General features: G+C 49.2%; 1 protein-coding gene across 2 annotated transcripts in view; it reads right to left on the minus strand.

The window, feature by feature from the left end:
* Window positions 1-2,004: 2,004 nt before the first annotated feature.
* The window catches only part of CNNM4 (cyclin and CBS domain divalent metal cation transport mediator 4), an 81,307-nt gene continuing 57,854 nt past the window's right edge, over window positions 2,005-25,457 (minus strand). Inside the window, exons 5-9 of one of the 2 annotated variants that reach the window (XR_004427233.1) lie at window positions 7,964-8,060; window positions 7,190-7,314; window positions 6,438-6,573; window positions 4,168-4,270; window positions 2,338-2,405 (exon numbers count right to left, since the gene is read on the minus strand). Coding sequence is in view for 1 of the 2 variants with exons in the window: in XM_033159016.1 (XP_033014907.1) it covers window positions 2,347-2,405; window positions 6,438-6,573; window positions 7,190-7,314; window positions 7,964-8,060 (417 nt within the window). In the remaining variant the exon portion in view is untranslated. Of the gene's footprint in view, window positions 2,406-4,167; window positions 4,271-6,437; window positions 6,574-7,189; window positions 7,315-7,963; window positions 8,061-25,457 lie in introns of both variants that reach the window. The other variant, XM_033159016.1, reaches the window with a different exon arrangement.

A 25,457-nucleotide genomic window follows, 5' to 3' on the forward strand; every position in this document is an offset into this window, starting at 1 on the left:
TCCTTAAAGGGCCCCCTCTCAACCACTGGTGGTAACACTACAGCCCATGGCCTCAATCGGGGGGGGGGTCTTCTGGGGAACCACATACCTGTGGGGAGGAGGATCAAGGGTGCCACCCACCCACCAATACATAGTTTCCTACAACTCCTCTCATCCAGACAAACCAGAGACCATTTTCACAGTTCAAGGACACATTCGAGTCCAGCACCATCCCTTGAGGACAGAGAAAAGGGCTGCTGGGGGTGTAGCTTGTGGAATGGGACTCCCCAACCAGACATGGCAGACTGGGAGGCGTCCCTGACAAGAGCCTGGCTGTGGTCCCTGTCACCACAGCTAAGCAAGACTCTTTGGTGGAAACCAAAGGGGATGCTCCTTCCCAGAGCCATGGGCAACCTAAGGAGCAAGAGGAAAGGGGGGGGGGCATTTAAATCCCATTCCCAGAAGCAGCTCACGGTAACAGCTCCCTAATTGTTTTTAGAGGTCCTTATAAACTCAGCGTACCAAACACTCCTTAAAAGCCAGTAACTTATAAATAGATATATAAGATTAGACTATTCCATTTTGAAGGTACAGTCCTTGCAGAAAAACTACAACATAAAGGCAGGTTACAAATAATTTACCTGAAATTATACATTGCTTTTAGACAACTTCTGCTGTTGGTTATGGACAGGGAGAAGACGAGGGAAGGAGAAAGGGAAACCAACTCTCTCTCTTTCCCTCTCTTGCTCTTCAGTCCTTTATTTCATTTTAAAAACAAGAACTCCAGTGGGGGAATACTGTAAGTAGCAACTAAGGGTGGGGGGGGACTGTTTCTTTCTGCCAAAGCTAGAGTGGAGGGCAAGCGTAGCATTCTGTGCTGCCTCTCCAGCCAGAACCCGGCAGCCAAGAGGACAGCCGAGGACAGCCTTCTCCACCTGGTGCCCTCCAGTTGTGCTGGACTCCTGCTCCCATCAGACCGTGAGCAGGAGCCAGGCCGCATGAGGCTGATGGGAAGTTGTAGTCCAAAACATCTGGAGTGCACAGGCTGGGCAAGGCTAGCCCAGAGGGAAATGCAACAGCAGCTGCTCTTCTAAGCACGAACACAAGGAGCCAGAAGGAGCAGTTACAGGAGGAATGGCGGTCCTTTAGGACTTTCTTCCACCCAGCAGGCCTTCTTGGGTAAACTGCAGCAAAATGCTGCAGATCCTCCATGCACTGCAAGCATTCACAAGGTGGGAGACTCGGTGCCTGGAATGCCTGCAGATTGATGGGGCAAATCCTGTTGTCCCATCCCCAACCACTCAACAGCTTACATGAGGAGTCACTTAAACTCCAGTATTTGGGAAACGCCAGCACGGGGTCGGAATGGCTCCCACCCCAGTCCCCACCTGTGCAAACTGCTTTTCAAACCTATGTTGGATTTAAGAACTAGAGATGCAAAGCAAGGGGGAAGAGAATGAAACGTTAGGTGAAAGTGGCCAGGAGACAGGCTCCTCTGAGAAGGAAGGGTTGCTTTGCAGAATAGCAGCATTCCCTGGGTTGGCACAGACAGAGCCCACCGCCCGTTCGCCATGGGGACCCACGTTCTGGAAAGGGCGAGCAGTGCAATCCTGGCAAGACAGAGTCGGGCTGTACATGTGGCTCCGGGGAGCGTGGACTTTGGCACAATTTGGGGAGGATGGGATGATGCCCTGCCTGGCGCCAGATGAGAGCAATGACTGGTTCAAATGCCCTTGGAGCCTGGCGCTGGCGTTCAGAAGACCAGCCAGGCAGGTGTGCTTGGAAAGTGGGAGGAGCAAGTTTCAGGTCCTGGAGTCAGGCCTGGCATGGTGGCTGGGCACAGCTACAGTCAAAGGCAGGAAGCGCAACAGCTGCAGAGGGAGGGAGGGTGGGTGGCTGTGCCCCAGAGCCGCCAGTGCAAGCCTGGTGTGGGGAATGACGAACTAAGTGCACCTGGAGGAATGTGAGACTGCTGGGTGGAAGGGAGATCTGTTGCACATGGGGGAAAAAGATCAACACAGTCAGTGGAGCAGAGGGAACGCTGTTGCAATGACACCCTTGCCGGTCCCTGCTCACACCAACTCCTGCAAAAGTAATCCAGTCCGTAGGCACAGGGTGGCTGTTCTCTGCTGCGCACAGTCTTAGAGATTGCCCCCCCCCCCACGCTCAATCACCCTTTGTCCGTCAAGTGCTGCTCAGAGGACGTCCTGGGTGCTGCAGCCGGGTCACAGCACCAGAAGCAACCCAAGAGGCTGCTGCCAGTTCCCTCACAGTTCCACGAGTCTCTCTGGGATGCAGGAGCCAAAGTGAAAGGTTCCTCAGAAGGACGGGTGGACTCCAGGAGAAGGCGACCGAGATTTCAGAGGGTCAGACCCCTGTGCTCTGGCTCTCCTCTTCCAGAAGGTTGAGCTTGCTTCTGCTTTTCCCTGGAATGGGCGGGGGGAGGGTGGCAAGGAAGAGAAAGAATGGCAGTGTTTATACCCCATCATTGCTGGGCTCTCTTGGCAGTTTGGCAACAAAGAACTGAGCCATGAGCAGGGACTGAGCATCTTGTATGAAAGAAAGAGTAATGGGGGAGCCTGCAGCTCTCCAAATGGGACCTCCAGCCCTCTCTTTGACCCTCTGCTCTCTCCCCAGGCCATAGTCCTCACCCTTCTTGAGCTCCTGCCTCTTGCTTGTCTGTTTGTTTGAATGAATGGAGAGGTGTGTGCAGAAAGGTCAGCTCCAGTGGTCGCTCTGCTCACCTTTGCCTCTGGCTCAAGGTGGCATGCTTTCCATCCTCACAGCAAACAACAGCCCTGTGAGGGAGGTTAGGCACTGAGAGGAAGTGGCTGGCCCAAGGTTACCCAGTACGCTTCATGGCTGAGCTGAGATGTGAACCTGGGTCTTGGCACTCTGAAATACCAACCACTTTGCCACCCTGGTTCTTTCAAGCATACCAGTGCCTTCAAGGAGAAGCAACCAGGGTTCAAATTCCCACTCAGCCATGAGTGGTCTTGGGTCAGTCACTCTGCCTCTCAGCCTAATCTACCTCACAGGGTTGTCGTGGGAATAAAATGAGGAAGGCTGGGGGGGGGGGAGGGAGGGAAGAACCATGTACACACCAAATTGACCTCCTTGGAGAGAAAGGTGCAATAAATAAATAAATAACAAATAAGTTGAGATTCTGGGAAGCTGAATATCTTGTCCAATGCCAATTTCTCTGCTCCCACAAATTTGTAACACACACACACACACACACACACAACCCCGCAAATATGGTTGTGCAAGGTGTGTGGGGGGGGGGGTAGGATAATACAGTCAGCCAGTTCACCAAGTGCTTGCGTAACACAGTGTGGCAAATACCCACTTGATAAACTTACACCTGTACTCTTGCCATGTGGAGAGTGGAGACACACTTTAGCACTGGGAATGAGACAGATTCTCTTGAGTCTCACTGAAGGGAGGGAGGAAAGCAGGCTAGCATGGAATCAGAACAGCGAAATCCAACCCCCACAGGGATCTCCCCTGGCCTCTCGCGAGGTGGACCCACCCCTTCCTCCGCTGCACAAAAGAGCCACATCTGGTTAAGGTGGGAGAGGCAGGAATGGGGAGAGGATTAGTGACCCAACAGACAAAGGTCTGGTTTGCAGATGCTACAAAAATTAGATGGTAAAAAGAACTGTTCCACTTTAGGGTGCAGCCAGGAGGGTGGGTGCTGCCCTCGTTAAACAACCAACACAAAGCCCTGCAAGCAGAAAACCTGCACAAAAGAAGAAGTAAGGGGAGTTTTCAAACTGGCATTTCCCACTTGCAGTCTACTACTACTGAGTAGACCCAACCTAAGATGGGTGCTCTTAATGACCCATCCATCAGGCCAGGGGTTGATTAGTTGAGTCTTTCCCCCTAGCAGCTCCCTCCTGATGAGATGCAGATTCCGTGGGAAGGAGGGAAGGATTAACACAGTCAGCCTCTACGGTGACTGGGTCATTTAAAAGTTCTGCTTGTCATACAGCAATCACACGACTGGGAGACGAAACAAGGAATAGGCAACCTATGGCCCTCCAGGTGTTGCTGACCATGAGCCATGCAGATGGGGCTGAAGCCCAATAACGCCCAGAGGGCCAGCTGCTGTCCCTTCCCCTGGGTCCAGAGGGCACTGCAAAGGAGAGGGGAAATGCAGGAAGGGAACCAACTGGATATATTTACCTTGCGGTTTTCAAACAAAAATGGCACTCCAGACTATAGCAGAGAGGCCTGTATTAAATGCAGTTCTCAATTGTGCCAAAGAAAGAGAGATTGAGCGGGAAGGCTGGAGGGAGAAAGGAAGAAAGAGAAGAGGAGACGGCAGTGTTTAGCTCCTGGAAGGACAGTGCAGAAGAAAACACGTGGAAAGGAAAGACATACAGCTTTGCTGGGCAAGGAGCCCCACTGACACAGTGCCCCTGCGCTCCTGCATCCAGACCAAGCGCCGCCTCCACCTTCAAAACTCTCACCTTCACTGCCTCCCCCTCCTGCCTGTCTCTGAGCTCTTTGTCCCCAGATGATAGATACATCCCTGCCTGCGATTGTTGTGTCTTTCTGTGTGTCTCATGCTCATTGTCATGCCTGGACTGCCTCCCAGAAAACGAAGCCTCCTCTCCCTTCTTTCAAACGCCTCCCTGGAAACCCACCTCCCTTTCCCATGAAGCCTTTGGCAAACACCCCTAATCCCCATGCCCTTTGGCAGCCTTCGCCAACCTTGTGCCCCCTGCCAGATGTTTTAGGCCAGCGGTGCAAAGAAGTGGTACAATGAATGCATTCAGCTGTGTCCGCATTGAACATTCATACTGAGTCTTAACTGCATTTTTATTGCTTCTTTTTATTTACGGAAATACAATACAAAACAATACAATATATTAAATAAAAGAAGCCATAAAAATGCAATCAAAGATAATATGGCACATTACAATCGCTGCAGTGGATAGAGACAAGTGTGCAACCCTCGCTCATAACACTGAAAGCCGAATGCTGGAAGGTTCAGGACAGGTAAACCAAGTCCTTCTTTCTTCACGCAGAGCACAGCTAAACTATGGAGCATGCTCCCAGAGGAGGATAAGGCTCCCAATGGCTGCTAGTCGTGATGGCTCTGCTCGGCCTCTGCGGTCGGAGGCAGTCATGTTTCTGATCACCAGTTGCTGGAAGCTACAGGAGGGGAGATGGATCTTGTGCTCAGGCCCTGCTTGTGGGTTTCCCTTGGGGGCAACTGTTTGGCCACTGTGCAAACAGAATTCTTGACTAGATTGGCCATTGGCCTGATCAAGCAGGCTCTTCTTATGTTTTCAGAACAGGCAGAAAAATAATTTAGAGGTCTACCAAGACCGTCAGTAATTTTCAAGTGGTCAATGGGGGGGGGAGTTGGGAACCCCTCTTTTGGACTACAACTGCCATCAGCCGGAGCCAGTGCTCAAGTCCGTGGAAAGAAAAAATGAAGTCTAAGGAGAGTTGTGCCGGAGAAGATCAGGGGTCATCAACTTCAGGTGTTGCTGAACTCCAACTGGCTGGTGGTGAGGGATGATGGGAGCTGCAGTCCAGAAACACCTGGTGGGCACCACGTTGGCTGCCTCTGGGCTACCTAGTCCAGCACCCCACAGCCTCTAAAATCTACAAGCAGGACATGAAGGCAATGGCCTACTAGAGCTCCTCAGCAGGGATTGCTCCGTTGTGCCACCAGGCCATGGCAAGACCAATCCTCTACAAAATGGTCTAAGCCACATCTAAAATAATTTAAGCCAGTGACCATCACCAAATCTTGTGGCATAGTCCAAGTTGGAGAGACAATTGGCTGCCACTTCATTTCTGGGTGAAATTTAAGGTGCTCATACTAGTGTTTAAAGCCCAAAATGACTTTTACCGCCTTCCTCCCTGCCAATTTTCTCAGATGCAAGATCAGCAGAGGGCCCCCCCTGGTCGTTCCACCTTCTTCAGAAGTTTGGGAGGTGGTGGCCTGAGGGAGGACAATCTCTGTGGGCAGCCCCACATTGTGCAATTCCCTCCCCACGGAGGTGTGCCTGACACCTTCACCAGCCTGCTTTCAGGGAATGCTGAAGACAAACCTCTTTACCTTGGCATTTGGCACCTGAGGTATATATATTTAGGAACCGCCTTATTTCTGTGGTTGTAATTTGTTTGACTTGCTTTTGACACTGAATTGTAAATTGCAACCTGCCCTGGGACTTGACTTGATGATGAAGGGTGGGTAATAAACTGACTAGACAATAATCATAACTCTGTGCACATACATCGGACCGATTTTCCTGACTGTAGCTTCTCTTCCCTGGTGTTGCATATGCAGCATCCGCAGGAATCCTGCCCCATCTCCACCCAAGCATGCAGCCGTGGTCCAAACGGGTGGAGAAAATGGCAGGTCCTGGCACGGGTGGCATAAGGGAGCCAAGCCACAGCGCCACCTGGTGACCCACAATGGAACAAGCACATACCTGGAGTGGCATTTTTGTCATTCAGAAGCTTTGTCTGGCTGCTGGGGATGATTTTCAATTCAACGGTGTCGGGTGACTGTGGGGAGTTCTGTATCCTCGAGGCCATGAGAGCATTGAGATATTGCAACCGGGTAACCTGCGGAAAAGAAGCCACAGGTCAGTGAGAGATGATTTGCATCTCAGCCACGATCAGCTTAGAAATCACGTGGCTGGTTTGTTCTGTATTTGCCAAAGATCCCTGGCTAAGAGCAAACATTGGAAAGTGCCATTACACTCAGATCCGGCTTGCAGACCTTCCAGAGGGATGTGGTTGGACGTTGCATTAGATGAGCCTTTGGGTTTTTTAATTGGTTAATGCAATCAATTAAAGGTGCAACCCTAGTGATCTGTGATCACCAGAGGATTTTGCCAAAGTCTGGCCTGTACATCTTGCCTAGCTGAATGCGGCCCCCTAGGAGCTCAATATAACTCATATTTTTGCCGCTATCATGAGATTGCAAAAGCAGGGAGATTATCCAGTCCCCAGCGGGGCATCATATATGCTGCGGATCAGCACGCGACTTGATGGATGCCTAAGCTTGTAATTTGGTCAAAAGAAGGAACTTACTCAAGCAGGTGAGCCAAAGTCACACACCATGGAGAAATGCTACAGATTTCAAAGAGAAATCCTATTTGCTGAACTAATTTCAAAAGATCTTGGGCTGGTGGTCAACAGCATACTTCTCCAGACTCTCTATTTTTATGGTGTTTACCTTGATGAACTGCAGATCAGTGAGTGCCCGGACAGTGTAGTCAGGACAGTATGTGGTGGTCTCTGTGCATTCAAGCTGCTGATCACGACGGTTCATCCGGAGAGTGGACACTGGGGACTGATGAACTATTGAAGGAAAACACATCAGTGTTGCGAATGAGAGGCAGGGAGTTTGGGAATATGGCTTCTAACCCAGAACTCTGCAAGACCTGGCTTTAAAAAAACGAACGTGTTTCAAGTTCTCATGAATGCATCCAAAACAACAACTATCCAAACATATTATCTGTTCTTGTTAAATGCAGTTCTGTAGCTTTTCCTGAATGCTCCCCTTCCTCTGCTGTTTAAAATGTTTAAAGAAGCCAACAACAAATGCAGGTGGACAATCAAGTGACTCAGCAGCTGAAGTGTGCAGGGGAAGAAGTCTGTGGATGCCTCTCTTGACGTTCAGGCTGCAGAGGAGGGAGCTACAGAGCTTGCAGGGGTCCAATCTGTAGGCGGAGCCAACACTGCCGGTCCTTCAAGGCTGTGCTCAGTTGAAAATACAGGAGCATAAGGAAGCTGCCCCATACCAAGTCAGAACCATCTAACACAGTGTGGTCTAATCACCAGCAGCGGCTCTCCAGGGTTTCAACACAGGACACTCCCAGCCCTACCTGGAGATGCCAGGGATTGAACCTGGGACCTTCTGTACGCAAAGCAGATGCTCTACTGCAAATCTCTCATCGTGAAAGGGCTATCGGTGGCAGGGAGAGTTGGAAAGGAATGTGCGACTCACCTGAAGAAGGAGCTGTCAGGGCAGAGACACCATAATACGTGAAGGCTCCGTTCTCAAACTTCAGTCCCTCCTTCCCAATCTCGACTTCGACCCTGCCCTGGGAACGAGAGCACAAAGCAATGCAAGGTGAGAGGGAGGGAGCAATGCAGGGGGAGGAGAAAGCAAGTTGAGATTTGACCTAGTTGATTCTTAGATCCTGATCCCATATTCTTGTAGCTCACTCAGCACAAGTTGGTTTCGATTCTATTGCATGAACCAACCCTTTATTTAGTTTAAGACAGTCCCTGCTTTTACTTTATTACTACTACTCTTGAGTTGCAAACAATAAAGTTTTAATATGAGTCATGCATTAAAAAAAGAAAAGTAACAAACTGAGCACCTCTTTCCCCACCTTTTACCCAACCTAAAGGCATAGTTCAGATCTAAATAACAATAGCAAATTTCATATGAGCCCTGGAGAGTCCAAAAGCTGCTGGTGTCAGTATAAAGGAAGACGCTAACACAACAGTATTTTACAGAATACGGCAGGTACAGTTTCCCCTGGAGGGTTCCTGTGCAGGATAAATGGCCATCAATCCGCCATGGAAGTCTCTCGCAGGGGGGGGGGGCGTTTGTTTGTATTGGACAGCTTCTGCTAACCTGATGCCCTCCAGACCCCCTCCAGCCCCAGCAAGCACAGGCATACTAGCTGGGGCTGATCCGAGTGGTGGTCCAAAACCACTAGTGGTTGTATCCAACCAAGCTCTACTCAGAGTAGAGCCAATGAAATTAATGCACTTAAGTCAGCTGTGTGTATTTATTTCCATGGATCTATTCTGAGCATTAGATTGCATGGCCAGTGCTGAATACAGTTTTAGGCTTGCAAAGGTTACTGCAGGACATTGCAGGAATCGCAAAATTATGGTTTCCCTGATATGGCCCCTGTGGGCAGCCCTTGACACATGCCACTCCCATTTTTTTATTTGAGCAGTTTTTGGGAGGCCTGTATATTTTCTCTGTGTTACGTTTTGGGGTGTATGGAGGTGCTGGAGTGTGTTCTGAGCAACAACAGTTTTTCTGCTGTGAAATGGGTATTCTGTGGTGCCCAGAACAACTTCTTAGGTTACCAAATGTGCTCCTGTGTCCAAAAGGCTGGGGACCTCTGTCCTAAGCCAACTTTACTCCACACCAGATTTTAATGAGGGTGTGGTTAACCTGCTAACACCCCTTCCTTAGTTTCACCTGCAAGGGCAGGTTTTCTTTCTTTTCCCGAATTCTGTAAGGCAAGAGGCAGTGACAAGACCTTGAGCAGATTCCTGCAGAGGCATATGTGGTTCTCAGTCCCACTTCAGCTGATGACTCCATACTGCAGCACTGGCCAATCTGGCCCCCTCCAGGTGCTGTGGGACCACAACTCAGCAGCTGCTGGCTAGGGGCTGATGGGAGTTGTAGCCCTACAACATCTGGAGGGCACTAAGTTGGCGAAGGCTGCAATTCCAAATGCATCTCCCCCCTACCCCAAACACGCATGCAATGGCCAAGCTAGTGGCTGAACCACTCTTAACAGCAATGCCTCACCATTCAACGAAGGAAGCATTTTAGAGTGTTCTGGTTCTGGCTGTGGAACCGTCTCTCAGAGAATACAAAAAGCCAGCTGTCCTTGATCTGTACACTTTACTGTGGGGGAAAGGCATTTAAAAGCCCCCACATTTGGCACCAAGTACAACCGTAAGCTAGAATTGCCCCTCTTTCTCAACACTGCCTGCCCACAAAGAAGCAGTCAATGCAAGAGACTGCCCCCTCTCATTGCATGGGGTGCCTACAGCACCCAGCACCTTTGAGCAGCTGCTGTAGGGTGGCGGGGTGAAGACGCCGGGTGGCCATTCAAATTTCTCACAGTGCCCCTGATGAAGCACTGATCCAGGAGGAATTCAGGTGGTCCTCTGCCGCTGCCAGATAAGCCCAATAGCTGGAAGCCCCCCCCCTTACTCCACACAGAGATGATGACTGGACTGGCAGCAGAGTCTTATTTCAATACTGGACAGTGGCTGCAAATATGCTGAGCATTTAATGCACGTTCCCAACCCTCACAGCAAAGAACCTTGGGAACTGCAGATCGTGCCCCTCACAGAGATACAATTCTCAGTACCTTTAACAAACTACAGTTCCCAGGATTCTTGTGTGTTGGGGTGTGAACTTTACATGCATGTCCTCCACCACACATGGGGGCAGCATCTGTTTTGGGAGCACAGGGCAGGCTGTGTGGCACACATAGCTCCGCCCTCCAATGGAAGGGTAAAGTCAGGATGCTCAAAAAGAACAGCCAGGGGGGTTGCCAGTGCTGTGCCCACCAGCATCTTCTGCCACACTCTGCTCTTTGCACCGCCCTCCATCAGAGGTTCAGCCTCCCGTTGTGGACTTCCTCCTTCTCCTGCTGCCCCCCAGGAGCCCCTTCTGTCTTAGGGCTCAGGGAAGGGCGAGTTGAGGGCTGGCCCTCCTGCCGCCCCTTATTGCTCACTGGCTTAGAGGGGGCAGCTGATAGGGAGGAGGCAGTGCAGGAGGCCTGGGGCCACAGCAGAGGGCCCCCTGCTTGGGATGCCCTCGGCAGACGCCTGCAGGTGCTGACCTCCAATGCTGGGTCTGTTCCTTCCCCAACCCAACAGGGTCCTTTGTGTCCCACAGGTGGGTAACTCTCACTGGGAGGCAACGGGGCACTTCTTTTCTTCATTGGCTTCCTACCCAAAGTGAGGAGGGGTTGGGTTGGTCAGGGACCCCTGGGGTGCCCCCACCCCACAGCAGCAGGAGGAGAAGGAGGAGGAGGAAGAGGTGGTGGTTCATGAGGCAGCACAATGGACTGCACCACTTTGGACTTGGGGTGAGGAGCCCTGTTGCTGGACATTTGCCTCATGTGTAAAGCATGTCAGGGAGAAAGGTCTCTGGGCAGTCTTCTGCGGTGAAGGTTTCCTAGTCAGCACAGAGTTCTTGAGAGAGGGAAGCGCCTGAAAACATCCACTCCCTGCTCCCCCTGCTGCTATCTAAAGTGGCGCAACCCTCAGCATGCTCCCACCTCCTCCTGCTGAGCCTGAGGCCAGAGCTCCCTATGCGCAGAGCCCTATGCTCAGAGGCCTCTTCAGGTGCACCAGCATGGGCTCCTGGGGTTGTCAGGCAGAATGACGCCTGGATGAGCAGAAGCAGACCGTGCCCAACCAGGGCACAGACAACAGCCAGCTCCTGAAGGGACCATCAACCGCCTGATGGACTGAGGCTGAGAGACCCTTCCCCAGGACCTCCTCCTCCTCTTATCATCATCATCATCATCACACCCTCCGCCCTCATGTCCCAGGGCAGGTTACAACATTTAAACACATCATTAAAGCCAGTCCAAAACAAGTTACAGTCAAGGAATGAGGTGGGTCCTAGAAATATACATCTCAACTCTCAATAGCCCTGAGAGAAGGCATAAGCCAGGCAGCACAAAATTACTGGCTCCAGAAGCTCGTCAAATAAATAAATAAAAATAATGCTATTACACATTACACATTTTAACTGCTTGTCCTTTAACATTTAAAAACGTGAACAGAAATGCAGTGGTACCTTGGTTTACGAACTTAATCCGTTCCGGAAGTCCGTTCTTAAACCAAGCGTTCTTAAACCAAGGCGTGATTTCCCATAGAAAGTAATGGAAAACGGATTAATCCGTTCCAGACGATGAAAAGCAACCCCTAAAACAGCAATTTCACATGAATTTTACTATCTAACGAGGCCATTGATCCATAAAATGAAAGCAATAGACCAGGCTGCAATCTACTACCCAGTATAAAAACCCTTACTTCAGTGGCGGCACCATCACCCTGCCCACACCATCCTGCGCCATGTGAGGGAATGCCATGGCAGTCACTTCTGGGGCTGAGCCATTTGGCATTGCTCTGGGGCCCGGAATGGCAGCTGTGCGGGAGACACCCAGAACCGGGGGAGGGGGTGGTGGCTGCGGTGGCACAGCCTTCGATGCGGTGGCAGAGGTCAACCAACAGCCTACTGTACAAACTTTTTGGATTACGAACACTTCAAACCCGGAAATGAGTGCTCCAGGTTACCGTATATACGTGAGTATAAGCCGACTTTTTCAGCCCATTTTTTGGGCTGAAAAAGCCGCCCTCGGCTTATACACAGGTGAAGTGGGCGGCTGCAAAGGGACAAGCGGCAAGAAAGGGATCCTTTCTTGCTGCTTGTCTCCCCTGCCCTGCCGATCCCACATCTGTGCCTGCTCTCTGATCCCTCCTCCTGTGCCTGCTCTGCACAAGGATCGCCTCCTCCTCCTCCTCCTCCCGTCCCTTCTCCCCGAAGGGGAACAGAGGTAGCGACGGGGCAGCGGGAGCAGGAGGAGGACAAGTATCGAGCAGGCGCGCGAGCCGGCTCAGCCCCAGAGAGCCTGTTGCTTTTGCCCCCATCCCATCCCAGCTCAGTCCGCCATAGAAACTGCCCACCCTGAAACTACCCACCCCTGAAACCTTCCCAGAATCTGCTCCCTTAATTCCTCCCTGAATATGCCCCCTCCCCCTGAGCCCTCCCTGTAAAGAGACCCTTTCTTTCCAAGCCTTCCCTCTTAACCCCTGCCCATCCCAGCTCTGCCCACTGTAGAAACTGCGCTGAGACTCTATGATCCTGTGCCTGCTCTACCCCTGCCCATCCCAGCTCTGCCCACTGTAGAAACTGCGCTGAGACTCTATGATCCTGTGCCTGCTCTACCCCTGCCCATCCCAGCTCTGCCCACTGTAGAAACTGTGCTGAGACTCTATGATCCTGTGCCTGCTCTACCCCTGCCCATCCCAGCTCTGCCCACTGTAGAAACTGCGCTGAGACTCTATGATCCTGTGCCTGCTCTACCCCTGCCCATCCCAGCTCTGCCCACTGTAGAAACTGCGCTGAGACTCTATGATCCTGTGCCTGCTCTACCCCTGCCCATCCCAGCTCTGCCCACTGTAGAAACTGCGCTGAGACTCTATGATCCTGTGCCTGCTCTGCGCAAGGCATCGGGGAGGGAAAAGTGGGGAGAAAGTGCTCCTCGATGCTTTTCCTCTCCTATGCCTTGCACAGAGCAGTCACTGCTCTGTGCGAGGATCGCCTCCTCCTCCTCCTCCCGTCCCTTCTCCCCGAAGGGGAACAGAGGTAGCGACGGGGGCAGGGGGAGCAGGAGGAGGACAAGTATCGAGCAGGCGCGCGAGCCGGCTCAGCCCCAGAGAGCCTGTTGCTTTTGCCCCCATCCCATCCCAGCTCAGTCCGCCATAGAAACTGCCCACCCTGAAACTATCAACCCCTGAAACCTTCCCAGAATCTGCTCCCTTAATTCCTCCCTGAATATGCCCCCTCCCCCTGAGCCCTCCCTGTAAAGAGACCCTTTCTTTCCAAGCCTTCCCTCTTAACCCCTTCCCCCATCCCAGCTCTGCCCACCCTAGAAACTACCCACCCTGAAACTTTCCCAGAATATGCCCCCTTGCCCTTGATGCCCTCCCTAAATATGCCCCAACCACCCCTGAAACCTTCCCAGAATCAACCCCCTTCCCCCTTAATCCATTCCAGAATCTCCCCCCTTAATTCCTCCCTGAATATGCCCCTCCCCCTGAGCCCTCCCTGTAAAGAGACCCTTTCTTTCCAAGCCTTCCCTCTTAACCCCTGCCCATCCCAGCTCTGCCCACCCTAGAAACTGCCCCCATCCCAGCTCTGCCCACCCTAGAAACTGCCCACCCTGAAACTTTCCCAGAATATGCCCCCTTGCCTCTCATGCCCTCCCTAAATATGCCCCACCCACCCTGAAACCTTCCCAGAATCTGCCCCCTTCCCCCTTAATCCATTCCAGAATATTCCCCTTGCCCCCTGAAATGTACCCACAATATGCCCCCTTACCCCCTGAGCCCTCCCTGTAAGAGACCCTTTCTTTCCAAGCCTTTTATTGGTATTTATTTTTATTTTTGAAATTTACCAGTAGCTGCTGCATTTCCCACCCTCGGCTTATACTTAAGTCAATAAGTTTTCCCAGTTTTTTGTGGTCAAATTAGGTGCCTCGGCTTATATTTGCGTCGGCTTATACTCGCGTATATACGGTATGTTTTTTTGGCGGGGGGGGGGGATTGCGAATATACTCTGTTCGTGGTGCACTTCCATTTTGTCAGCACGGCCTTCTGTCGCTCAGTGCCGGCCGCAGCAGCGTCACCCAGAAGCACCCTGCGCCAGGGAAGATGGAGAGAAACAGACGCACAAGAGATGCCAGCTGCTGTCGGCCCGGGGAAAAGAGGGAGCCCGTTCCTTGCCCCAAACCCCGGGGAGCTGCTGCTGGTCCTCGTCGGCAACAGTGTGCTCGGTGGAGCCGCCGGGCCGACTCACGAGGAGGACCCTAAAGGCAGCGCACCTTGGGGGAAGAGGAGGCCGAAGATGCACCGATAATATCTACTCCTCAGGGAGTGCTGGGCACTTCTGGGTGATGCTGTCGTGGCTGGCGCTGAGTGACAGAAGGCTGTGCTGACAAAATGGAACTGCACCCCAAATGGAGTATGTTCGCAACCCCCCCCCAAAAAAACCCCAACATGGAGCACTCATTTCCGGATTTGAAGTGTTCGTAATCCAAAAAGTTCGTAAAGTAGGCTGTTCGTAGACCGAGGCACTACTGTATGTTACACCACAGAAACAGAACCACCCCCACCGCAGCCTCAGGAAGATTTGCCAGCGCACCAGAAACAGCAGCAGCACCTCAGTCTATCCAAAGGCCTGAGGGGGAAAGGCTGAAAAGGAGTCAGCCCAGGGAGAGCATCCCAATGATGGGGAGCCAGAGCTATTTTGTACCATTTGTTTGGGTTAATAGCAAAGTTTTGGGTGCCTTGGCAGAAAGTGTCCAGCAATACCCTGTGGTCTTCCAATGAAGGGCAGTACACACATTTAATAAATAAATAAATGATGATGATGATGATGGAGGGGTTGTTGGAAAGCCCAGATATAAATCCCCACTCTTGTGAGGAAGTGGTGAATCACGCAGCGCTGGGGCTCATTGCAATGGCCCTGTGGAGAGTCAATGGAAGATCCCTGCCAGATCAGACCAAATACCCATCTAGTCCATCATTCTGTTCTCAGAGAGGTCAACCTCTGGGCAGAAGCAGGACACGAGAACAACTGACTCTCCTCACTTGCGCTCCCCAGCTAGCAGTCTGCAGAGGCCTCCTGTCTCCGGTGCGAGAGGCAGTACATAGCTGTCATCTAGCTGCAGCCATGGCTAGCCTTATCCTCCAAGAATTTGCCCCAAAGCGCAAGCCCCTCTGCATGTACTGCATCCACAGCCACCTGCCCACAGAGCGAAATTAGGATCAGCTGACACGTCACAGAATAAATGTATTTTGCAAAATGTACAAGCTTTAACAAAAGCTCTCCTGTCAGCTGCAGTGAAACCTTTAGATTTCATTAGAAACGCAAAGAAGTGGAACCATGAAAACGGTTAGTTGGAAGCAGGGAACAAAAAAAAGGGGGGGGGGTTCTGCCTCTGGCTGGCTGTCCTGCTCATTCTCCAATTCCCTTTATTCTAATCAGTCATAAGCAACTGCTATCAACTCATTCCTTGCTAGTGCAAGGCGACTCTGCCAATAAGCCTGGCATATCACCTCGTGGCTTCTGCGCAGAGTCCAGGACCTGAGTTTGTCCTCCACTAGACATCACTGCCGCTCTCCTGGGATGCTCACTGGGGCCATTCACTCTCTCTCTCTCTTAGCTTCACCTACCTCACAGGGTTGTTGTGAGGGGGAAACCTGGGCTGGGGGTGGGGAGATCCAGGAGTTCCACCTTGGTCTCCTTCGGGGAGGGGGAGTAAGAGGATACAGAATGCAAAAAATATATATATTTAAAAAATCACATGCCATTAGTATTTTTAAACGAACTTGTATGGCTGTTGCATCTGAAATGGTAGGTTGTAGACCAAGATATTGCCACAGTGCTCCTGTGCATGCATTTCATCTTTACAACAGCCATGTGAGGTAGGCTATGCTGGAGAAAAGAGGGAAAGACAGACCCAAGGTCCCCTGTGGATTCACAGTGGATCCAGGAGTTGAACCTCTGACTCTACTCTAAATATTTTTTTTATTATTGGGTAGCCATCTGATCTCATTTTGATTTTAAGCTGTATTTCAGTCGACTGCTGAATTTTATGTCTTAATATATTGTGTATTTTGATGTTAGCCACCCTGAGCCTGGTTCTGGCCTGGGAGGGTGGGATATAAATAAATATTATTATTATTATTATTATTATTATTATTATTATTATTATTATTATTATTATTACTACTACTACTACTACTCACAGCTGAACAGGCAGAGAGGTGCAGTGATTAGAATGCTGGACTAGGGCTGGGGTGATCCGGGTTAAAGTCCTTGTGCAGCCATGAAATTTACTGGGTGACCTTGGGTCAGCTGCTTTCTCTCAGCCTAATCCACTAAGCAAAGTAGTTGTGAAAATAAAATGGGAAGAGACGCAAGAACCATGAGCTCTTAGGATGAAGGAGGGGATAAAAACTCACTCAACCACACTCTCTCTTCGTATATATATATATATATATATATATATATATATATATATATATATACAGTGGTACCATGGTTCCCAAACATCTTGGCTCCTCTACAAATCAGCTCCTGAACACCGCAAACCCAGAAGCAAGTGTTCCAGTTTGCTAACATTTATTGGGAGTCGAACATCCAACACAGCTACCAACTGAGTGCAGCCAATCGGAGGCCGAGCCTTGGTTTTCGAACGGTTCCGGAAGTCGAATGGATTCCCGGAACGGATTAAGTTCAACAACCAAGGTACCGCTGTATAGTGTTATTTTTATATATAATCCTACATTTGAGGATTGTGTAAAGCAGGGCCAATGAGAGGTATTGTAAGGGCCAGATGGGGGCTTTGGGGGCCACATGTTTGAAGTGTGGTACCTGCAAGATGAGGATGAAATAATTGACCGGCTGGTTGCGTTGGTACAGGTAATGCTCAGCAGCAAGGCGGTTGCTGTCATCAAACTTTACGTCCTGGTTGACACTGGGGTGTTTCAGCAGGTGCAACAGGACCTTCTCAGAGATTCGGGCTGGGCTGAAGAGATCCACCTCTGCAGGGCAGAGCGTGTGGAGGAGACAGAAAAGGTAGCAGCATCAGCCAGTTCAGACAATCAAACAACAGTAAAAATAGGCAGAAAGAATAAAGGGAGAAACTTCACACATAGGATTCAGCATCAACAAAACAAAGAACAAACAGTGCTGTACAAAAGACCCAGCATAGCAAACAGTCATCTCATTAAATGCCCGAGAGAATAAAATTTTAACCTGGTGCCTTAAAGGTTAGAAGAATACAGAGCAGTCCAGTGTGTATGAGGAGGTGCTGCCACCAAAAAGGCCCTATACACTCACAGCAACCCAATGGAGGTGGTGATGTGAGGCCACACAGCCTCAGCTTTCTCCCCCAGAGAAGGTGGGTGCTTCTCCCACCCACACCCAATGAAGTGAGTTGGGAGGAGAACAGGTGGCATACATAGTTCTTCCTCTCTCCCATTTTATCTTCACAACAACCCTGCAAGGTAGGTTAGGCTGAGGGACAATGAGCTACTCAGCTTCATGGCCAAGCAGGGGATTTGAACCCTAGCCTGACACTCTAACCACACTGGCTCTCATTCAGAACATTAGCTATAACTTCCTTCCTTCATGAACACTGGCCATGCCAGCTGGGGCTGGTGAAAGTTGTAGTCCAACAACCAGCACTGCCCCTTTGTGGAATATGTTCAAATTTCAGAATGACCTTGAAATGTATCACTTTGAGGAAGAGACCCTCCAGTCTCCGGCTCTCGTCAGACAAAAGAGACGGTTAAACGAAGGATGCAGCAATACAGCGTGTGGTCTTGCATCTGCAGAGGGGCTTCCATTGCTGTGCTGTCCTTAGGGAGCATGAAAATCAAATCTCTCTTAGCTGATGAAAGGGATGCTCGACAACTTCCGTATTTGCAAATTCCCCTACAGTATACAGGGCATGTCATTTTAGGGGGTGAAACTTAATTTCTTCAGTGAGAGGTCTTAAAAATATGTTTTTGGCTGTGAGGAATTCAAATCTGTTATTTTTGTGATTGGACAACATTTAGCTTGTTAAGTCTACATCTAATGAAGAAGCACATAAGCTGCTTTCTGAAAACCTTCTGAAAATGTCAGGTAATGCCAAATAATAATAATAATAATAATAATAATAATGAATAATCTGAATACTGTATATACCATAACTGCAAGTACTTGGCAATCATTTTTTAATGATTTCTATGCAACTTTACACACATTTTACTTACCAAGCAAAACTAAATTATATTAATATAACCAAAATATATTCTGAATTCCCAAATTACGTTGCAACTTTTTAGCACCCCTCATTTTGGAAATTTGAAAATTGAAAAAATTAACATGCTCTAACGTCGTCAACCTTCTTCAACCTGGCACGCACCAGATATTGCGGGACTACAACTTCCACCAGCCAAGGCCAGCACAAATGTCAGCTGTGGTGTAAAACATCAGGAGGGCACCAGGTTGGGGAGAGCTGCTGTAAGACATGGTGCACTCCCTGCTTCTTGGACTAATCTGCAGACTGGGACATAGCTATCAGCTGGACTTTGAGCATCTCCCATCCTTGTAACACAGTTATCAGCCACTTAACTGGATTAAAAACACACATTCAGAGGGAAAATAAACCTTGGAATATGCGTCCAAACTCAGTGTAGCCACCTTGAGCAGAGATGGTGAGAGGAACGAAAACTGCCAGATGGCAAGATCTCTTCCATGCTCTTACCTCTGGATAAGAAGCGCTGCGTAGCCAGGAGTAACTGGGGAGAGATTTTCACCTTATACTCATTGTCGGACACTTTGAACAAGGAGAAATCTTCTTTCCTGCGGTCCATCAAGGTCCCAAGTGCAGGTGGCTTCTTTTTCAATTTGTTCTCCCCTAGAGGGATAGGAGAAAAAGCCAAAAAAAGACAACAGGAGGCAGAAGAATCAAGCTATCCATCCTTACCAGCACTGGTGGGTTCTCTTGTAAAACATGACAGTAGGGATTCAACAATTCTGCACAAGTACAGGAAAAAACGCAGAATACTTATGACTGCAGAACTGAGTTTCCTGGGAACCTTAGTTTTTAATGCCCCCACCCTAAGTTTCTAGCCCATATCGCTCACATGCATACAACTCCCCCCCCCCCCCCCGATTATGATGCTGTCCGGCAAGTGAGCCATTTTTGTGCGAATTTGTTTCACATGCAGTATTTAATCAGGATAGAAAAGTTAGGATAGCTTGGTACAGAATTTTGATTTATTTACAGGTAGGTAGCCGTGTTAGTCTGCCATAGTCAAAACAAAATAAAAAATAAAAAAAATCCTTCCAGTAGCACCTTAGAGACCAACCAAGAGACCAACCAAGTCTCTAAGGTGCTACTGGAAGGAATTTTTTTTTATTTTTTATTTAATTTAATTTTGTTTTGATTTATTTATTTATTTTAGCACACACACACACACACACACACACACACACAGCTCTAGGTGTAAAGAGGAAATGAAAATCATCGATGCTCCAAGGAATAATGACGTGTAGTCTGAGCACTAAACAAATTCCCCTGCCATTTTTTATTAACTACCACCAGAGCTGTCATTCCACCTGCAACTAACTAAAGAGAACAAGCAATGCACTGCACTCTGAGGGCGACCAGTTATCTCCAACACACTTGGATCTTTGATTCCATGGAATTTCCACTGCAGATGAGTCCCCATGCTCAGTGGCACCCCAGTGTGCTCCCTGCTTCTCAAAATGCATGTCTCCCTGCAGGGCACACACCCATTTATTAGCAGTACAGAACTGCCATCTCCCGAGTGAAATACTTGTGACAGCAGCTCTACACTGTCTCCGGTTCTGAAATGTGGATCTGGGGCTTCCCTGCTTTTCTTCCCCCAGCTGTGAACAGACCTCCCCTTCTACAAGTATTAAGACCCATTCTGCACTTGCAGCAGAACCAGTTGGCTGAGTGAACTTCATGGCACACATCGGGGATCACTTTCCTTTGCTCTGCTACATGAAAAGTTTATGTCAAATAGAAAACCACTCCAACTGACAAAAGGGTGCAACAGAACCTTTTCTAGTGCCAGTGTTTTAATTGCAATTGTTTTTAAATAAGTCAAGAGAAGCACCTAAAACTGTAATCCCCTTCTTGCAACTTGACCTGATGCAGCCCCCATTTTATCATCTCAGCTTTTTACTGCCTCATTCTCCTGCATGCATAAATAGACCAAGCTTAATATTTCCCAGTTCTGGAGTAGGCAAAGGAATTTATATAAATCCTACCCCACCAACCTAGGAGCTATAGACAAGGACTATAAATGCAGCAAAATGAGGTAGCAAATGGCACCACTTCCAATACAGGTGAAAAATAACACTTCTGAATGCTCCCCTTACCTGAACCAGCAAATTAAGCAACTACCACCACCAGTCCTTAAAGGGGAAGGGAGGTTTAAAACATGTCTTTGATAAACAAAAAGAGCAAGAGAGAAGAGAAGCCCCAAACAGGCCATACCTGCACGAAAACCACTTACTGTAGTCATCTGACTCATCCATGATCTCTGATTTTATTATCTCCTCAATGACATCTTCCAATGTCACCAAGCCCATGACTTCATAGAAAGGGTCGCCTTCACCTTCATTGTTTACCTTCTGAACAATCGCCATGTGCGATTTACCTGGGAAAAAGAAACAGGAAGGCACAGGAATTGATAAAGAACAATACCGTTAAGAAGAAGAAATGAGCAGCGGTTGCCACAAGGACCCTCTTCATACACAAGATAAAAACAGGTAGAGGAGAAGCATCGCACAGAAAAATATTACTGCATCTGGTTCAAAACATCATGTACTTTGTGCAGGCTTTGAGTAGCTAAGGTTCCCAGGCCCATCTGGCTGCATTTTTACCTGGACAGACCTAGCAACCACAGAAAATGCAGTCCTGGATTCCTGGCTGGGCAACAGTCTCCATCCTTGCCCATCTACTTTACCTCCAGCACCTCCTATTTCGCATTCCTACCACTCAGCACCTGACAATTAGATGCACAAATAGAATAATAGCATGGAAACACGCTGTCCATGCACAATTCTGCAACACACATTTGGCACTTTCTGGTTGCAGTTGGTGGGCACTGTGGTCCAAAATATTTGGAGGGCACTAGGTTGGCAAAGGCAAAGAACTATATTGATTTCCTCATGATAAGAGCCCTGCTGGATGAGCTCAAAGGCCAATCTAGTCCAGCATTCCGTTTCCACGGTGCCCAACCAGGCACCCCAATAGGAAGCCTGCTTCAGAGCAGGTACAGTAGTATGCAGAGGCAACCAGCCTCCAATGCTGGAGGTAGGGCATAGGGAGCTATGGGCAGTAGCCACAGATAGCTCTGTCCTCCATCAACTGAGCCACCACTATGGGCTCAGTCTCTCCTGTGACAGAGACCTTGCTGTAGTGGTAGCCTGACTATGAAATACCCTCCCCATTTATTTATAGGCACTAACAGCCCACCTTTTGAATGTGGTCTGAGGGAGGGTATACTTGTTTAGTGCCTACTATGTCATCGTTTAAGCGCCAGATGAAAACTTTTAATTTCCCCAAGCATTTAGCAATCTCAATTTCTTGGGAGTCTTGCTCTACAGATGCTGCTGTTGACCCCACCATTTCACTATTAGTGGATTATTAGCTGTGAATCCTTGTTTTTGCTGTTTGCATTTCTTAAATAAAAAGTGAACAATGCAAACCTCATCTCACCAGCTAAAACATATCCTCTAGCCCAGCCAATTGCTCTGATGACAGATTAGGAGAATATTGCACTCACAGATCATTGGCGACGAGGCTCCCGATAATAGCTGGGTTCAGCGGAGCAATGCAAAACAAATGGAATGTCCCCCTGCTGGCTCCAAGCATCTCCTGCAGGGTCATTCACAGGAATGCTCCAAACAGCCCAGCTCTCTCTTCAATGTGTTTCTCAAGGTTTTTAGACCACGCCTGGCTCCCTGGAATTTGCCCCCATCTGCTAGTTCTGGCTGTGTGCCAACTGGTGGGACCAGAGCCCTTTCCAACATTAGAAGGTAGCTGTTTTCTTCCTTTGAAAACACTCTGAACTCCTTACTAGGCTGGCAATGTTACCTCCTACACCAAGGCTGCCCGCTTCTGGTTTTGTTTGAGGACAGGAGCAAGTCGAAGAGAGGGACAGAACCCTGTTTTCCATCAGGGGTTCCTCCAGTTTAGTGGAATGAGCTCAAGAGAGCAGCTGCAGTGGCTAGGATTACTGGTGCCTGAGGAGGAAAATCTCAACAGCACAGTGGGCAGAGCCAAAGATGTGGTTCTTCTCCATTCCAGCCAAATAAAGCCCAGAATTTTCTACACACCATTTATTCATCTAGACAAGCAAGCTCATTCTGCACTCGGAAGAATCCATTTTTTGGCAGAGCAGCACCTCTACTTTGGAACTCCCTGCCTATTGCCTTCACACAAGCACCCTGGCAGTGCCCTTTACAGTGCCTGCTTAAAACATTTTTCTTAGGCGTTCCTACCCAGGCACATAGAATACTGACATGTGGTTTAATCTCTTTTTAGCCAATTGTTAATTTTAACTACCTTTTAAAAGTTTGTAGACCACTTTGAGGTTTTATTAAAGCAAGTTGTGTATAAATTTTGATAAACAAATAAATAGAGAGATATAAATCACAGTCCAAGGACATGTTCAAGCCAGGAAAAACACACAAGCAGGGTGCAGAGTAGACACAAGTGAGGGTGTGGCCTGGGGAAAGAGTTCCAAGGGCCAAACCAAGAGATCTGGACATTTGGCCCCTGGGACTGAGATTTCCCACCTATCCTGGTGGGTTTTGCTTCCAGGGTCTGCTCTGCCACCATCAAAGATGCCTTAACAGAAAATGCAGAAGAGGCAACAGGTTTGAAACTGGCCACAGAATTCAGCACCCTGAGAATGTTCGGGACAAATGAAAGTAAGCACTTCTCCCTGCAGCACACAGTTAAACTACAGAACTCCCTTCCACAGGAAGCAGTGATGGCCACTAACCTGGGTGACTTCAAAGAGAGGATCAGACAAAGTAATGGAAGAGGATCAGGCCATCACTGGCTACTAGCCATGATGGCTATGCTCTGCCTCCACAGTAGGAGTCAGACACAGTGATGCTTCTGAAGACCAGTTGCTGGAAACCACAGGAGGGGAGAGGGCTCTTGTGCACAGGCCCTGCATGAGGGTTTCCCATGAGCATCTCTTTGGCCACTGTGAGAAGAGGATGCTGGGTGGGCCACTGGACTCATGCAGCAAAGTTTGTGACAATGACCGCAACTGAGTGGTAGAAAAACTGCTTTGCAACCAGGAAGTCACCAGTTCAGTTCCGAGGGGCTCTTTAAAATCATCTCCAGTAGCAGAGCTGGGAAACGCCTTTGCCCAAGAGCCCTGAAAGCTGCCTGCCAGATTAGGCCACTGCTCCCCAACATGACTATCACTGGATGGTTTGGACTACAGCTCCCTTCATCCCCAGCAACCATGGACATGGCTTGGGCTGATAAGAGCTGTAGTCCAAAATACCTGGCGGCCACCAGGCTGGGGAAGTCTGGAAAATGTTGTTGATGATTTACGGTATTAAATGTGTTCCTGCCTTTCTCCTGTGTGCTACTTCTTGTTTATATGCTCCTGGAGCAGTATCAGGCTCCCACCACTGTAGATTTCTAACTCCCAAAGTTGTGCTGGGACATGCAATCTGCACCCCCACTTTCCGCTCCCTGTCCCTATTTACTTGTGTGTCACGTCTTAACGATTGCAAGCCTGTGGGCAGGGACTGTCTTGTCCACAGGTTGCTCTGGGAGCCTTATGGCTGAAGAGCTGGGGGAAAATGCATGGGGGAAACCTTGCCCCCCACCGGATGTTGCTGAACTGCAACTCCCATCAGCCCCAGCCATCATGAACAATAGTCAGGGGCAATGCAGCTGGTAGTCCAACAGAATCTGAAGGGCCACAGTTCCCTCATCTCTGCTCTAAACAAATAAGGAAAATGAAAGGCAGCACAGAAAGGAGGCGATGGAGACGGAGGAGCCAATCTTGTTCCAAAGGCTGAGGTAAAAAGGGTCAAGGCTGTTCATTTTCGTCACGTGCCGGGAGAAGGGGAAAGCGGCTTCTTAGCTATAACGACAACCAATCTGTGTGTATGAGAGAGGGAGGGAGGGGGTGTAAGATTCTTAGGAGGCTTATTCTCCCGGAATAAAATGCCTGGGGCCTGCTTGGAAAGTGGTAAGGCTGGAGAACTGAACCTGTGAACTTGGCTGCTCTATTTCTCAGCAGGGTAAGCCAGATCCCTGCAGGTATGCAAAGGTCACGGGTGCTGCCACCCAGCTATTCCTGCCAAATGCTTCAGGAGGGAGAACGGCTAGGGGGAGAAAAGGAGATAAACGTCTTGGGGAAGGCCTACCAGTTTAAAAACATGAATATTTCCCTGCTCAAGGCAAGCCTACACAGACACAGCCTATGCTACAGGCACTCCAAGCAAGGAGGCCTGGACACCAGCAGTCAGTCTTTGGCTTACTTTACTGGGCATGTCTTAAATTGTGGCCATCTCCCAGGAAGTGGCCCACCACGTAAGGGAAGCTTGTTGGTTTGGTTCCTTAAAGGTGCTCCGAATGCATATGCACAGAAAATCCTAAAACTCTCCTTGTGGTTTTTCCCAGGGGAAGGGCTGGTGAGGAGAATGGGCAGCTGGGCACTGGAAGATGACTAGAGCACTGCTTGCTTTTAGAGAAGGGACATGCAGAGCACTTTTCAACAGTGGCATCCAACCCACTGCTGCCTTCCTCTGTGCTCTGGAGCAGGGAAAACCAGGAGCACCAGACCAGGTTCAAGGTTTTGATCCTATCACACAAGGCCCTGTACAGCTTGGAACCAGGTGACCTGAGAGACCGCCTTATTCCTTCTATACCCAGCAAGCCACTGCGTCCTGCAGGAATCCCACTCCTTACTGTCCCCACAGCAACCGGGAGCTTCTTGGTTCAGTGTGGCTTCTCCTGTTTGGCAGATCAGCATCCCTGTTGACGTATGATCCTGCTTGTAGTTTATGGAAACAACTGAAGTACATTTTTGTTGCAACTAACTTTTCAAATCAGCCTTGTGAAAATAATGTTTTTAGGTCTGTACTTTGGGTCTTATTTGTATTGTTTTTAGACCTATCATTAGTTTTTGGGTTTTTTTGTATGATGGTAAATTGGCTTGAAACTTAAATAAATTAATACTTCCATAAATTATTAAAACAATAACAGCAGTTGGGTTTTTTCTTTGCCAATATGGCCCCACAGCGCCAAGACTCTCCAAGCTCCTTTTCTGTGTAGCTGCCACACAACTCAAGAGCCTTCCTTCGCAGCCACCTTAGAACTGGAGCTGGCATCCACCCATCTCTGCAGCTTTGAAGT

Source organism: Lacerta agilis, chromosome 8 (genome assembly GCF_009819535.1).
Source record: "Lacerta agilis isolate rLacAgi1 chromosome 8, rLacAgi1.pri, whole genome shotgun sequence".
NCBI classification, from domain to species: domain Eukaryota; kingdom Metazoa; phylum Chordata; class Lepidosauria; order Squamata; family Lacertidae; genus Lacerta; species Lacerta agilis.